Consider the following 17,182-nt stretch of genomic DNA (forward strand, 5'->3'; position numbering starts at 1 on the left):
TAATTTTAGGAGAGGTTTTGCTATTGAAAAAACATATAATTATCATGGCTTATGTAGGCTTTGGATAATATGTCTATGGTCCAACTCAGGAATGAAGCAATTTGCCTTCTGCTGTTGCTCATGCCCTACAGATCTGCACTGAAGACACCATATACCTTCAGCTCGCTGGGATTCTCTGTCCTGCTGGCTTCCTCATCTACCTGCTGAATATCCCCTGATTTTCAGAACATCACAGAAGACACAGTGGGCTCCATCTAGTTCCATTGCCATCAGGGACCTCTGACTTGAGCAAGTGTGTCCTGCCCTGTGCCTTTTTCCTCCCACTTACCAGCCCTTCTACCCACAGCATCCAGTGACTGTGGTTGTCCTCTCCAGCTCCCTGTCCACATGTAATCTTTCTCTTATTTAAATTGTCTAAAGCCCTTGTTATTACTTGCTATTTGTTTTCCAATTGTTCTCTGTACTGGCTTCCCTTCGCTTTTAGACACTATTTTTTAGAGTTTAAGTTTCCTAATATATTCCATTTATTTCTTTAAAGTTATTATTTTAACATGTGTAATGAGCTGGGGATTGTTGGGTGCATTGTGTAGATACTAAAATGCAAACAAAATCTTTGCCTCAAGGATTATACTGTTGTGGGAATGATATTTGTATAAATGTGTATATAATGTCAATTGATAAAAATGAAAAAATACATGGCAATATGTGAGCGTTGTTGAGCTAGAGAGTTTGGGGGCATAATGGGGTACTATTTTATGTAGCTTAGTGGCGAGGATCATAGTTATTTTGGGTAGTGTGCTTATGTTTCTATTGCGATTTGGTCTATACTGAATTCCTTATATTGCAGAGTTTAGAAAATGGTAGGTCCATCAGAGCTTGTTGAATAATTAATGAGTCCATGAGGTGCTTTATGAGATTGGGGAAGGAAAGAGAGAGAAAGAGTGGGAAAGAGTGGAAACTTTGAAATTGTAGCCCCAGAATGACCAAAAAGTGGGCTTGTCCTTAAATCATAATGGTCACAAGGATGAGTCTTGGATCTTTGGGGCTAAAAATTTCACATCCCAGTAAATCCCAATAGATTTGGCCAGACATTAATAAGAAGTTAATAAGCTCAAAACCAATTTTCATAGTCTAGAGGTGTTACCTGAGACAGGTGCATTTAAAATACAACCCTCCCTGAGTATTCTTGTGGAATATTGTCAAACCATCAATGTCACACAAAGTTCTATTTGTCTTGAATCCAATGAATATTTAAGTAGATTTACATAAAATTCACTATTACTGAATTACTGTAAAAAATTTGGATTAGCTTTTTCCTATTTGTCTACTTTATCACATTTTATTTTCTGTAGTCTTCATTGTTATATTTACAACAATTGAATAAAGAGAAGGATATCTGTGGTAATATGGGATTAGAACCTGTGTTAGAAAATATCTATATACTTTAAGGGTATGTTTACCTTAAAACTACATAGCATACAAATTGTGATAGAAACTTGATAGCATTTTGAATTTTAAGACCAGATTTTTAAGAATTGTTCACTTTTACTTTATATTTGACAGTTTGACTAATATTGTTCATCTTAGTATTTTGCCCTTCTCCAAGTGTTCCAATGTAAGTTTTTTGGAACATGGGTTCCTCTTTTCATCCTCTACCAGAATTTCCATGCTGAATGCAGTCTGCTACTCCTAGCCTCTGGACTGTGACTTTATTCTTTGATCATGTCTACAGAAACAATATAGGGCTTTTGTACTGCAATGAAAACACAAAATCAAAGCTCTGTGGTTGAATTCATCCTCTTGGGCTTCTCTGATCCTCCTAAACTCCAAGAGCAGATCTTTGGTGTTTTCTTGGTAATTTATTTGGTTACCCTGATGGTAAATGCCATCATCATAGCTGCCATCTTGCTGGACCAGACCCTCCACATCCCCATGTACCTGTTCCTGCAGAATTTATCTGTGGTGGAAGTGAGTTTCAGTGCAGCCATCATGCCTGAAATGCTAGTGGTCTTGACCACGGACAGAACTACAATTTCTTTTGTGGGTTGTTTTGCACAGATGTATTTCATTCTTCTTTTTGGGGGGACTGAGTGTTTTCTCCTGGGGGCAATGGCTTATGACCGTTTTGCTGCCATCTGCCATCCTCTGACCTACCCCATGATTATGAACAAAAGGGTGTTTGTGAAATTAGTCATGTTCTCATGGGTCTCAGGGGTCATGGTGGCTACTGTGCAGACCACATGGGTATTCAGTTTTCCCTTTTGTGGCCCCAATGAAATTAATCATATATCTTGTGAAACCCCAGCAGTGCTGGAACTGGTATGTGCAGATACCTTCTTGTTTGAAATCTATGCCTTCACAGGCACCATTTTGATTGTTTTGGTTCCTTTCTTTTTGATACTCTTGTCTTACCTTCAAATTTTCTTTTCCATCCTGAAGATGCCATCAACAACTGGGAGGCAAAAGGCCTTTTCCACCTGTGCCTCTCATGTCACATTAGTCACCCTCTTCTATGGCACAGCCAGTATGACTTATTTACAGCCCAGATCCAGCTACTCATCAGCAACCAAAAAAGTGATGTCATTGGTTTACAAGTTGCTCACATCCCTGCTGAATCCACTAATCTACAGCCTGCGAAACAATGGGATGAAAATGGCTTTGGTGAAATTATGGCGGAGAGCGGTGGTTTTACAGTTTGACTTGTTGAGAAGTCACGTGAGATTTGCTCATTCCTCAAGAAAACTCTATTTGAACTTAATAAATGATGAAAACAGATTCCATTTCTTGATATTAATGTGTTCACAGTGTTGAATTCCTTGAGTTTGAAATGTATCAGGAGATTCTTCTCTTTTAATATATGGTGTTGTCATTGTTTTTAAGGGATACTAAGTTTCCTTACCACATGATACAACAGTCTAGTCATGCATTTCCCTATTATCAGCATCCAGGTCATTATCAGACTAATGTGATTAAGATGATGCTTCAATAAATATCTAGTTCAATAGGTTTCTATGTATCGATGCTTTTATTTTGATGTGGTCATTTCCTCAAAGTCATTCTGTTAGAATGAATGTTATTTACACTTTTGTGTGTGTGTGTGTGTGTGTTGGTTGAAATCCTATTGAAGGCCTTGCATATGCTAAGCATGTGCTCAATCACTGTGCCACATGCCCTGCACTTTTTAATATATTTTAATTGCTATTGTAGAGTTACTTCCTTGTATTCTTGTAACCAGTTCAAACTGACCTGAAGGCTCACTGAAATTCAGTAACAGCTATAGCCTCAAGAGACCAATCAATAGTGTGTGTGATTTTTTTTTCTGGATAGAAAACCTTTTCAATGAATCAGAAAATGAATTATTATTTTCAAGCACAAATGAGCTCTACTTCTCCCAGTGGGATATACCAAAAATGTATTTTTCTTGGTGTTTTTTACATATATTTACAGAATGATGCATATATTTTCTGGATACTCATGTGGCAATATTAAGTATTGTTTTCATTATGACCATTATTTCAGAGTACTTTGAATTTTCCTTCATAGGTCAAATTGCCCTCAAATTTATCTGTGAACAATAAATGATTTTTTACAATTTATTTTGGGAAAATAATATTATTAATGAATTATTCCTATTTTCTATGGCCCTTACATCACATGACTTACAGTGTGAACTTTTCAGGGTTAATATTTTCACAGGTGTAAAATGTGGAAGTTTCATTCTTTGATGCTTTTCTATTCTCAGAGAATAGTAAGGTACCTGTTTACCTGTATCACATGTGTTTTAACACACACCATACTATTCTCTAAGATTATTCTTTTACCCTGAAATGTTACTTAATTCCTGCTCCAGGAATGGTAATAAAGGTGTAAAAGATTATTCCATTGTTAAAAGACCGTTTTTAAGTTTATCAGTACTTCTGCCAAAAGTGAAAATTAGAGGTATAAAATGAATTGGATTTGCAGTAAAATAATTTCATCTGAAGATAAACACAAGTTTGAATCGCATTTGAATGCCATCCAATGTTCTTTTCATGAGGGCATTTGATTGGCATTAGCAAATTCTTTCATTGTATTTTTGTGACCTAAAGTTTCCTCATTGTTTATATAGAGAGAGTGATCAAATACTGCCTTTGAGGAAATAAAATATTCAAATGCCCAAATCTGAGTACAATGCACTTAAAAATACATGATTTTTATTTTAATCTTTATTTTTTTTCATTTTTTCACTCATATACTGAATTAATATGTTTATATTATGAGTGAATCAATAGTTTGAGGAAAATACAGTTAACAGGAAGATCTCTTTCAGTCAAGAGATAATTTCTTCCTTTCTGATGGTTAAAGAAAACTCCATTGTGTACATATACCCCATTTTCTTTATCTGTTATCTATTGATAGACACCTAGACTGGTTCTACAATTTGGCTATTGTGAATTGTGCTGTTATAAACATGGGAAAGCATGTATCTAAAATATGCTGTCTGTAATTCTTTTGGATAGATACCAAGAAGTGGTATAGCTGGATATTACAGTAGTTACCTGTTTAGTTTTTGGAGGAACCTCCATACTGATTTCCATAGTGCCTGTACTAATTTACTTTTCCCACCAACAGTGGATAACAGTTCCTTTTTCTCACATCTTTGCAAACATTGTTATTTCTGTTGAGATGGAGTCTCAGCATAGTTTTGATTTGCATTTCCTTTATGTGTAAAGATATTGAACACTTCTCACACAATTGCCATTTATTCTTCTCTGGAGGAGCGTCTGTTAGGTTCATTTGCCAACTTACTGAATTGGTTACTTGTTTGAATGGTGTTGAGTCTTTTGAGTTCTTTATATATTCTGGATATAAATCCTTTGTCAGGAGAGTTGGCAAAGATTTTTCCCTCCCATTCTGAAGGTTTCTCTTCCTGCTGTTGTTTCCTTTGTTGTGTAACTTTTTTGTTTGGTGTCATTCCTTTTCTTGAATCTTGGCATTACTTCCTGAGCTCTAGGAGTCCTTGTTGCCTGCACCTATAGGTAAGAGTCTCTCCTATGTCCTCTTCTAGCAGTTGCATGACTTCTGGTCTTATTCCTAGGACTTTGATCCAATTTGAATTGATTTATGTAGGGTGAGAAAGAGGGATCCAGATTGAACCTTTTACATGTGGATATTGTTTTTCAAGCACCGTTTGTTATAAAGGCTTATCATTTCTTCAACATAGGTTTTGGGCAATTGTGTCAAGAATCAGATGAGTTTTTAAAAAAAGGAATACGATGAGTGAAGCTACATGGGCTTACTTGTCTCTTCTTCTATATAAATTTGACAGAAGGACTTATTTTATGTTTCTACTCTTAATACCAACCATTAATTAATTTAACATTAACTTTAATTTTCCTCCCATTGTGAAGGTTAGTTAACTAACCTTCATTAACTTGAATCTCATGCCAGTTAGTGAGATGTATTCTTGAAATCACTTTCTGCTGGTTTTGAAGTTGACATACACAAGAAAGTGAACTTTAAAATGTAAATGTGTAATAACTATCCGTTTAAATATTTAAATTGGTGTTTAGTGTCCACTCATACACTTGCTTATGTTTTCTGATGAAAATTCTGCTTTGAATTGAGTCACCTCCGTCTGGCCTGGAGCTGTCAAGTCATGCCTTTTTCGCTATCTGGTATGTTTGTAACTTGCTGTTTCAGCTGGATAATTCTTGCTGTTTCTTCAGATCTCCTTAAAATGTCATCTGCTGAAGGTGGCCTTCCATGATCTGCTCTCAACTACCTATTTCCTGTTATCTCTGAAACCTGGACCTTACTCCATACCCTTTTATCTTAATTTTATTTTATGAAGCAGAATGCACTTTTCTTTTCCCTAAATGTACCTTGTACTTGTTGCTGGGATAATAAACAGAGGTAGTTTCCATGTGATAGAAGGTGGGGAAGGTGAAGGCCCCATTAGCCGAGCAGGATAAAGTGCAGGTATAAGCCTGAATTTACTATTAGTATATAGTTAGTATTTATGGCACAAAAAACTGCTTTTTTTTTTTAAAAAAAAAAATTCATTCTGATTGCAGACCATTTTCCTCACATCTAGAGTTTTACCTGTCCCCACCCATCCTTAACAGTGGGAAATGGAGGAGAACAGTAGAAGAAAGAAACAGCACATAAGTTTTGATGTGGGATTTGTAGTCCTATATTTATAAGTGCCTTTTTAAATAGCATGTACAGTTTGTAGATCAAAACACTCCCTCTGGTGTGGTGAGCCATTCCTATAGACCATGGCCGCCATTAGAAGATGGCGCCGGCTTCCACTGTGGCCTGTGATAAACAACTCCTTTTTTGGAGAGTTGGCACGTAATCCTTTATCACCCTATGAGAAAGCTCCACGTGGCAGCTTTGCATTGGAGCTTGAGATGCTTTATTAAGGCTGGGAGGGGCATCCGGGAAAGAGAAGAAGAAATATCAAGGGCCTGAATAAACTGCTGAAAGAAGATTCCTGAGTTGCGTCTTCCTTGCGGGCAAGGGGTCGCGACAAGTGGTGCCGAGACCCGGGAACCAGAACTTTCAGTAGTCAGGGGTGGTGCACTGGTTAGTCCCAGGTAAGTGGGATCCGCGACCAAAGCGGGGTTAGTCCCAGGTGAGTGGGATCCGCGACCAAAGCGGGGTTAGTCCCTAGTAAGTGGGACCCGCGACCAAAGCTGGGCAGCTCCTCTGTAAAGAAAGAGAGAGCATTACATTTTATTGCAGCTGCACTGTGTACTTTCGCTTTTGTTTTCTGTGTTTCTTTTGTTGTGTCATTTCGCTTTTGTTTTTTGTGCTTCCTTTGTTGTTGTGTCATGGGTGCCGCATCTTCAAGTCCGCTTCTCCTGGCCCTAGATGGCCTGTTGCGTTCCAAGGGCCTGGAAGTGAAACATAGTACTTTACAGAGATTTTTACAGAAGATAGATATCGCTGCACCGTGGTTTGCATTTTCGGGCAGCCTTACTGTACCTAGTTGGGATAAATTAGGCAAAGATCTTGACTTTGCTTGTGAGCAAGGCACCTTAGAGGGTGGTGTTATACCACTTTGGAAGTTAGTTAGAGGATGTATAACAGATGGTAAATGCCAAGAGGCTGTGAGTGAGGGTCAGGCCGTTCTTGAACAACTACATGAGGAAAAATCTGAAGGATCACATAGTGAAGTGGCAGAGAGTATCAAAAGTAACAGTAGTGAGAAGGCAAAAGAGCCTGAAGATAAAAATAGGAGAAGGCTCTATCCAGACTTGACCGAATTCAAAACATCTGAGGACACAAGCAGCTCAGAGTGTTCTGAGGACCTTGATATATTGTTGCAACAACTACATAAGATAAAAATGAAAAAGAAGAAAAAGGAGACACAAGGCGCGCATGCCTACTGTAAGAAGGGGGAGGGATCTAATATTGGTCAACAGAATTCTGAGGAGGAGGAGGTTGAAAATTTAGAAGAAGATATGATGCCTGTTGCCCCACCCCCGTATGTGGGGGGGAGCCAAGGTTCCGGGAGATCTTTTCATGCGCAAGTTTGGAGGACAGTTAATACAGATATGGGACTTGTGTACCCGGTGTTTCAGGACAATAATAGAGGAAGATATCATGAGCCTTTAGACTTTAAGATAGTTAAAACCTTGGCAGAATCCGTCCGCACTTATGGCATAGATGCCGCTTTCACTCTCACTCAGGTGGAGGGACTTACTAGATTTTGTATGACTCCCTCAGATTGGGCTAGTCTAGTCCGCGCTTGTGTTTCCCCAGGGAAATATTAGGAGTCCAAAGTTGGCTGTTTAATGTTTCTGGCATTACCCAAGACTCGGAGCGAGGTAGGAGGCTTAAAATTTTTGCAAATAATTCACAATTATCTAATGCTACATTACCCTCCGCAGCAGTCTGTCTCCAATCTCCGTTCCTGTTTCTTTTGGCTAATGTTACATTACAGGGGATGCTTAATTGTTCTAATGTTACTTGCTACTTGTCTGAGTGTTGGAATGGCTCCTGGACTACGGCAGTGATTATGAAAATTCCAACCTTTGTCCCGATCCCGGTTACTGCAGATCCAGAATCCTTTCCTATTGTTGAATTGATTAGAACCTGTAGAGATTTTGGAATTACGGCAGCTATAGTGACAGCTGTGGCGGTATCTGCTGCTGCAGCAGTTACAGCTGGAGTAGCCATGGCCAGCCAAGTACAAACTGCTGCCACTATTAATCAGGTTATTCAACAAACATCCACCATACTTGAATCCCAAAGTAAAATTAATCAACACATTTTATCTGGGATTCTGGCTGCTAATCAAAGGATAGATCTGCTTCAAGCTCAAGTTGAGGAACTGTCTGACCTAGTAAATTTGGGTTGTATTGATCAACGTGCACATTTATGTATAACCTCTGTCAGATTTAATGATTCCAGGAATGCCTCCCGCATCATTGGCGAATATTTGGCCGGAAATTGGTCCATGGCAGCGGAAGACTTGATCCAGTCTCAACTAACTCAGATTGCTGTTTTGAATAATACCCGTGTCGATCCCGTGACTTTGGGTCAATTCACCGATTGGATATCTTCTGCTTTTTCCTTCTTCAAAGAGTGGGTGGGGGTAGGCATTTTTGGTGCAATGTGTTGCTTCAGTGTTGTACTTTGTTTGTGGCTTCTCTGTCGCCTTAAAGCTCGCCATGCGCAAGAGAAAGCTATGATTGTACAAGCTCTTGCAGCTTTAGAAAATGGCATTTCTCCACAAATCTGGCTTGCACATCTTAAACAGTGATTTCTGGGCATGGCCATTGCACCCCAAGTTAGTTTCACATTGCACTGGGATTGGCATGTCCTCTTCTTTATGCTCTCCCGGTACTGAATAGCCCTTGCACTCTGCAGGTCTTGTTACCATTGCATGCAGATGGGTTTCAGGACTGGTCTTTCTTCTCGGCTACAGACTCTTTACCTTCCTCTGGGGCTTAGGGATTGTGTTGCCAACTTAAATTTTGTCATCATTACCAGGCTACCTGTGTTATCCTACTTCTCATCGTCGTCACGATGCAGGATGCGAGGCAAGGCACTGCACTTGAGTGATCCCTCAACGGACCTCAAGGAAAGCATGTCCTATTGCATGCGGGTTTGACGTCCACGCCCCGCCCTACGAAAAAAGGCGTCGGCTGATATGGGATCAGGTCTGGGGAAGGCGCCTCCTTAGGACTGAACCATACATTGCAGCCACTTCTGCACAGTGGGATAGGACCTCTACTTTCGCCTGCATTGTTTTATAAAACAGAAGGGGGAACTGTGGTGAGCCGTTCCTATAGACCGTGGCCGCCATTAGAAGATGGCGCCGGCTTCCACTGTGGCCTGTGATAAACAACTCCTTTTTTGGAGAGTTGGCACGTAATCCTTTATCACCCTATGAGAAAGCTCCACGTGGCAGCTTTGCATTGGAGCTTGAGATGCTTTATTAAGGCTGGGAGGGGCATCCGGGAAAGAGAAGAAGAAATATCAAGGGCCTGAATAAACTGCTGAAAGAAGATTCCTGAGTTGCGTCTTCCTTGCGGGCAAGGGGTCGCGACACTCTGGTCCTTGTAGGACACTTATATCTTGAGTCTTTCTCAAGCATTTAAATGTGATCTGTGTAATGCTGGAAGTTTCATTTGATAAGTAGACAGTGAAGTCACTGATAACAGTGACTAAAAGAATCTGTCCACCACTGTGTCCCACCTGCCTAACACAGTGCCTGAGAGAGAGTTTGTACGTATCAAATACTTTCTTCATGAATAAGAAGAGAGCAGTCTGAGTCAAGATGTTAGCTTCAAGTCTTGGTCCCTTGGAGCAGGGTCTGGCATAGTCACAGAAATAATCCAGGAGAACTGGTAGCAGAGCAGTCCTCAGGAGGAAGCCCTTCCAGTGCTTCACAGCTGAGGGCTAGTGGGTGGCAGGGTTTGTTTCCTCAGCTGCCTTCCTGAGTGTCCCTGTGTTGATTCAGCCCTCTGGACATGGAAGTCTCCATCAAGAGGTTTGACCAGTCACATGCAAAGATACAGGGTATCTCTTGGGACACTGGTGTGGCCAAGTAAAGGAGATATTCCATTTCTTGTGATATGAAAAATGATGTGTTTATCATGGAGTTTCCATATCTCAGAGTTAAGAGCAAGTTCTGGGTTTTAGAGATCCTCTGATGTTTGTAATATACTCACCAAGTAATTTTTTCAAACTTCTTGAACTCCTCTTGGGAGGAACTTGTATTCCTGAGGTCGCCCAGTTCACCTTTCCATGATGGATGATGGGGCAGCTTGAGATGAAGGGGCAGCTTGAGAATTCTCTTAGAGTTGGAAGTTGGGTTGTTGTTCATAGTTTCTAGATGACTCCTGAATTTACAGGCAATCACACATGTGAGTTCAGAAGAGCAGCAACTTTGGTGTAAAAAAATATACATACATATTTCTTTCTCTGTTTCTTGATTTGTTGTTCCAGCTTTCATAACTTGATAGCTTTTGTTAATGATACAATTGTGCATCCCAATCTGGCTTGTACGATTGTTTGGGCTGTTGCCATTTGCATTTTGGTGGTAGCTGTGTGTGTGTTTATTGATTACTGTATATCACTTACTCTTCAAAGAAGATGCTATGGGGTTAAATTCGGAGGAAAATTGCATGGCCCCATAAGTGGTTTATTGGAAAAATGGGGATCATGTGTTTTTCAGCACTTAATATCTTGGCTGCATTTTATTGTGCATCACAATTGTGAGGAAAAAGGAAACATTGAACCATTAAGAATATAACAATCATGTCTAGTGGGAAATTAGTGAAGAAAAATTCTGATTAACTCTCAACATAATCTTAGTTTAATTAATATGGAATCTTCAATATTCAGTTTATCATGACTACTTTAAACTTAATATGAATAAAATTAATTGTGTGATATTATTTAAGATTAGGTACACATGTTCTGCTTCATTAGGGATGTGTGGAATATTTGTCTCTTTTTGGGGATAGATCATTCATGCTTCTAGTCATGAACTATGTGCACTGTTTTTGGGGTTTATGACGGTTAACCTAGATCAAATTTATTTTTGTTGAGTCTTTATTACATAATAAAATTGATATAAATATTTAATTTATGCATTGGTGTTATTTGCATTCATATAGAATTGGATAAATTTGTGTTTAAAAAATTACAAAGTGAAATGAGATCACATTAATTCTAGCATGGTTTTAAGTGTGTGTATGGCTGTAGTCCTACACTGCCTACTCAATGGTTTGTGATGTATTTTTGAAGAGATAGTAAATTGAAGGGGTCTTGGTAAATGGTGACCATGTAGTTTGGGCCAAGGGATAATCTTCTTCTCTGCTGCTATGGCCACTTTGTTCTATGGCAGCATGACAGCAAGGGAGTAGCTGCTGAGAGAGGCTGGTTAAAATCAATAACTGAGTCTCTACTACATGGTTGAATGTTAACATGGGATGCCAGGACCTTCACACTCTATATCCACTCAGTATGTCTTAACCCTAGGCCGTGTGGCTGCCAGATTTTCTGTCTTTTCTTTCAGGACCAAGTCCGTAAACTCTCCATTATCTTGTTGCATTACCAACCTTCACATCCACACCCTCATATTCAGTTCCATGACTTCTTCCTGTCCTTTTTGGTACAGGCTGACCAGATCATGCAGGTCTTTACGGGTGTAGTTCCTTTGTTCTTTAGTCCCCTTCAGTGCTTCCCTAGCTGTGCAATGCTGTGATGTACCCTCTTTTATAGGCCTGGTATAAAGGAGATAAGGTGAATTCAGTACCCTTCTACTTCTCTGCAAACCTGATGCCACACCTATGGTATTGTCTTATTGCTCTTAATTGGAAGAGGTTGGTTACTGTTGCAGTGTCAGAATGGTCAGAGATGTCTTAGCAAACAAAATCTTTGTAGGCATCCAGCCAGCATCCCCATACCATGTATCAAGGCCTTAGATTTTTTCCAGCTCTAGCTCCATCCTTGATTAAATAGTCAATTTTCTCTGAATTTCAGGTACTGACTAGAGAACTCTGCAATTGATATCATGTCCCCTTCACTGTTCACTTTACATTGAGCCAAGAGTCCCTGATCCTTATATATACCCTTTGGGATTAATAATAATGCTTTTCTTTTTCATAGAAAGTAATAGAAACAGAGAAGTTCAGTGGTGTGCTCTAAGTCCAGATCTTTTGACTCTAAGAAGCTCTATATATGAAATAAACTATAATGACACTTTTTCTCAAAAATGTCAGTGACTCTATATTTCTTCTGGAAAATATGCAAGTTCAGGGCTCAGGGGCATCCAGACTTAAATCTCAGAGGCTTCAATCCTCTTGCCTTTACTTAATTCCCACAATTGCCCAAATTGTGCATTCTGCCAGCTGAATCTTCACCTGCCACCTGCCTTTGCTTACACCTCCCCTTCTCCTCCCTTCTTTCCCTGTTTACAACATTCATTCACCCTCTGATTTCACAAAACTCCTACTGGGAGACGTCACATTGGAGTTGAGTCTCATGTGTACAAGGCCTTCAATCCCTGTGGACATATGGAGGACTGGCACTCCAGGTGTATTCTCTTGAGCTTTCTTCCTTGAGGGACCAGGTTCAAGTCTCTGTAGCGCTCCTACAAAATATGAGAAGGTTTGTGGGAAGCATTCCAAGTTCTCTCTGGAGGGATTCTCTGGGGCACATGATTCTATGTCATGGGAGATAAAAAAACAGTGCACTCAGTCACTAAATTGCACTTATGAACAGGTGTCTTTTTACCAGTGGTGAGAGTGCTGATAAAGTAGCATGCAAGTGACAGAGTCAGAGTCAATAGGTAAGACAGTGCAGCTTCTGCTCATGTGTCTGTTAGTGGTTTTTTAATTGAGAGTTCTCAATGAAGGCTGGTGATACTTCTGTCTCAGTGCTCAGGAATGAGTGGGCATGGCTGAAATATTTGAAGGCAACTTTCTGGTTGATCCTTCAGTTACTTTTTTGTTTGTTTCAAGAGAAAAGTGCAGCTCATAATTACAGTCATAAAAACTTTGTATAAAGTAATGAGCAAATGAAAAGAGGGAGCAGCATTTGTGGTCAATTGTGACCACATCACAGTTTTATTGCTGCTCTTTATTATTTATGTTTTGTTTGTAATTGACATGTAGTAATTCCACATATTCATGATATATACTATGTAATACCAATACATCCACACAATTTTTATTCATCTGCTAAATATAATTGGCATTTCTATAACCTCAGAGGTTTATGATTTCTTTGTGTGGCAACATTAAAATTCTCTCTAGTTAAGTGTATTGAATTGTGCAATTAGGTTTTGTTACCCATAGTTATTTTACTATGTTTTTAAATATACTTTTATTTAAAACATAATTTAAATCAGTTTACAAAATTTTCCTTTGTTTTCAAATACTACTCTAAATTTTTACATTTTAAAACCCATCCAATTCTAATATTTGCAACTGAGTTCACATTTTGCTTATGATGATGATTATTAGTAGTATTTTTATTTTGCCATTAGAAATGAGTTTTGATTATTTGGTCCTACACAGTATATTTTACTAATTTTAAGAGAGTTTTTGCTATTAAAAAACAAATAACTGTCATGGTTTATACAGACTTTTGATAATATGACTATGGTCCAAATCAGGAATAAAGCAATTTGCCTTCTGCTGTTGCTCATGCCCTACAGATCTGCACCGAAGACACCATATACCTTCAGCTCGCTGGGATTCTCTGTCCTGCTGGCTTCCTCATCTCCCTGCTGACTATCCCCTGGTTTTCAGAACATCACAGAAGATGCAGTGGGCTCCATTCTAGTCCCATTGCCATCAGGGACCTCTGACTTGAACAAGTGTGCCCTGCCCTGTGCCTTTTTCCCACCCACTGCCCCTTCCACCCACAGCATCCTGTGACTGTGGTTGTCCTCTCCAGCTCCCCGTCCACATGTAATCTTTCCCTCATTTAAATTGTTTAAAGCCCTTGTTATTACTTGCAATTTGTTTTCCAATTTTGCTCTGTACTGGCTTCACTACGCTTTTGACACTATTCTTTAGAGTCTAATTTTCCTAATATATTCCATTTATTTCTTTAAAATTATTTATTTAACATGAGTAATGAGCTGGGGTTTGTTGGAGGCATTGTATAGATACTAAAATGCAAACAAAATCTTTGCCTCAGGGATTGTACTGTTGTAGGAATGATATTTGTATAAATGTATATGTAATGTCAATTGATAAAAATGAAAAATACACAGCAATATGTAAGGGGTAGAGCTAGAGAGTTGGGGGAATAATGGGTTCTATTTTATGTAGCTTACTAATGAGGGTCAAGGTTATTTTAGGTAGTATGCTTAGGTTTCTGTTGAGATTGTGTCTGTACCAAATTCCTTATATTGCAGAGTCTAGAAAATGGTAGATCCATTAGAGCTTGTTGAATAATTATTGAATCCATGAGGTGCTTGATGAGGAGACTGGGAAATAAAGAGAAGAAAGAGTGGGAGAGAGTGGAAACTTGGAAATGGCAGCTCCAGAATGACCAAAAAGTGGGCTTGTCCTTAAATCATCATGGTCACAAGGATGAGTCTTGGATCTCTGGGACTAAAAATTTTATATCCCAATAAATTCCAACAGAATTAGCCAGACATTAATAAGAAGTTAATAAGCCCCAAACCAATTCACATAGTCTAGAGGTGTTACCTGAGACAGGTGCATTTAAAATACAACCCTCCCTGAGTATCCTGTGGAACATTGTCACCCTTCAATGTCACACAAAGTTCTAGTAGTCTTGAATATAAAGAATATTTAAGTAAATTTACATAAAATTCACTATTCCTGAATTATTATCAAAAGTTGGCATTAGCTTTTTCCATTTATCTGCTTTATTTTCTGTAGTCTTCATTGTTATATTTACAAATAATGAGGAAATGAGATACGTGTGGTAATATGAGATTAGAACCAGTGTTAGAAAATACCTATATTTCTTTAGGGTATGTTTACTTTAAAATTGCATAGTGTACAACTAACAATAGAAACTTGATAGAATTTTGCATTTTTAAGATCAAATATCTAACTAAGAATTTTTTATTTTTACTTTTATGTTTGATAAGATTTACTAATATTATTAATCTTTGTATTTTCCCATTCACCAAATGTTTCAATGTAAGTTTTGGAAGATGGGTTCCTCTTTTCATCCTATGCCAGAATTTCCATGGTGAATGCAGATTGTTTCTCTCAGTTATTGGACCATGACTTTATTCTTTGATTATGTCTGCAGAAACAATATAGGGCTCCAGTACTGCAATGAAAAGACAAAATCAAAGCTCTGTGGTTGAATTCATCCTCTTGGGCTTCTCTGACTTTCCTGAACTCCAAGAAGAGATCTTTGGGGTTTTCTTGGTTATTTATCTGGTGACCTTGATGGAAAATGCCACCATCATAGGCGCCATCTTGCTGGAGCAGACTCTTCATATCCCCATGTACCTGTTCCTGCAGAATTTATCTGTAGTCGAAGTGAGTTTCAGTGCAGCCATCATGCCTGAAATGCTGGTGGTCCTGTCCTTTGAGAGAACTACAATTTCTTTTGCAGGCTGTTTTGCACAGATGTATTTCATTCTTCTTTTTGGTGGAACCGAGTGTTTTCTCCTAGGGGCAATGGCTTATGACTGATTTGCTGCCATCTGCTGTCCTCTGACCTACCCCATGATTATGAACAAGAGGGTGTTTGTGAAATTAGTAATGTTCTCATGGGTCTCTGGGATCATGGTGGCTACTCTGCAGACCACATGGGTATTCAGTTTTCCCTTTTGTGGCCCCAATGAAATCAATCATCTGTTCTGTGAGACTCCCCCAGTGCTGGAACTTGTATGTGCAGATACCTCCTTGTTTGAAATCTATGCCTTCACAGGCACCATTTTGATTATATTGCTTCCTTTCTTGTTGATACTCTTGTCTTACCTTCGAATTCTCTTTGCCATCCTGAAGATGCCATCAACAACTGGGAGGCAGAAGGCCTTTTCCACCTGTGCCTCTCATATCACATCAGTCACCCTCCTCTACGGCACAGCCAGTGTGACTTATTTACAACCCAAATCTAGCTACTCACCAGCAACCAAGAAACTGATATCATTGGCTTATGCGTTGCTCATACCCCTGCTGAATCCCCTTATCTACAGCCTGTGAAACAAAGAGATGAAAAGGGCTTTGGTGAAATTATGCCAGAGAGTGGTGGTTTTACACACAGTCGTACTTGTTCAGAAGCTATATGATATTTGTTCATTACTAAAAAGAACTACGTTTGAATTTTGGAAATGTTGATAACCTTACATTTTTTGTAATAGTTCACATTGTTGAATTCCTTGAGTTTAAAAAATGTATCAGGAGATTCTTCTCTTTTACTACTGTGGTGGTGTTATTTATTTTTCATAGATAAAGTTTCCATAGCACTTGATACAACAGTCTTGTCCTTCTCTATTATAGGCATTTAGGTTATTATCAGAGTATTGTGATTAAGATGATACTTCAATAAATATCTAATTCTATAGGTTTCTATGTATTGATGCTTTTATTTTGATGTGATCAATTCCTCAATGTCATTCTGATAGAACGAATGATACACATACACATGTATATATGTGTGTGTGTGTGTGTGTGTGTGTTGGTTGAGATCCAACCCAAGGCCTTGCATATGCTAAGCATGGAATCAATCATTGTGCTCTACACCCTGCCCTTGTTTATATATTTTAATTGCTATTTTAGAGTTACTTCCCTGAATGCCTGTAACTAGTTCAGACTGACCTGAAGGCTCACTGGGATTCACTAACCGTTATAGCCTTAAGAGACCAACAAATAGTGTATGTGATTTATATTTCTTTAAAGATATTTTTTTAAAGAGTTTGTAAGAAAATGAAGTATGTATTCAGGCTCAAATGGGTTCTACTTCATTATCTCTACCACACAGGAATAATCTAAAACTGTATATATACATATATACATATATATATATATATATATATATATATATATATATATATATATATGTATATATATTTGATGGATCTTTATTTTATTTATATGTGGTGCTGAGAATCATACCTAGTGCCGCATGTATGCCAGGCAAGTGCTCTACCACTGAGTTGTAACCCTAGCCCCTCTCTTGGTATTTTTTACACATATCTTTTACATAGACTTGTGCAATGATGCATACATTT

The 17,182-nt window shown here is 38.6% G+C and overlaps 2 protein-coding genes across 2 annotated transcripts; both read left to right on the top strand.

Moving 5' to 3' along the window:
- Nucleotides 1-1,758: 1,758 nt before the first annotated feature.
- Nucleotides 1,759-2,811, top strand: LOC114098162 (olfactory receptor 10A3-like). Its single transcript, XM_027942270.2, has one exon. The coding sequence runs from the start codon at nt 1,759-1,761 to the stop codon at nt 2,809-2,811; it is 1,053 nt and encodes a 350-aa protein (XP_027798071.2).
- Nucleotides 2,812-15,674: 12,863 nt separating this feature from the next.
- Nucleotides 15,675-16,154, top strand: LOC114098163 (olfactory receptor 10A3-like). Its single transcript, XM_071617135.1, has one exon. The coding sequence runs from the start codon at nt 15,675-15,677 to the stop codon at nt 16,152-16,154; it is 480 nt and encodes a 159-aa protein (XP_071473236.1).
- Nucleotides 16,155-17,182: the final 1,028 nt, after the last annotated feature.

This window comes from Marmota flaviventris, chromosome 9, assembly GCF_047511675.1.
Source record: "Marmota flaviventris isolate mMarFla1 chromosome 9, mMarFla1.hap1, whole genome shotgun sequence".
Taxonomy (NCBI): domain Eukaryota; kingdom Metazoa; phylum Chordata; class Mammalia; order Rodentia; family Sciuridae; genus Marmota; species Marmota flaviventris.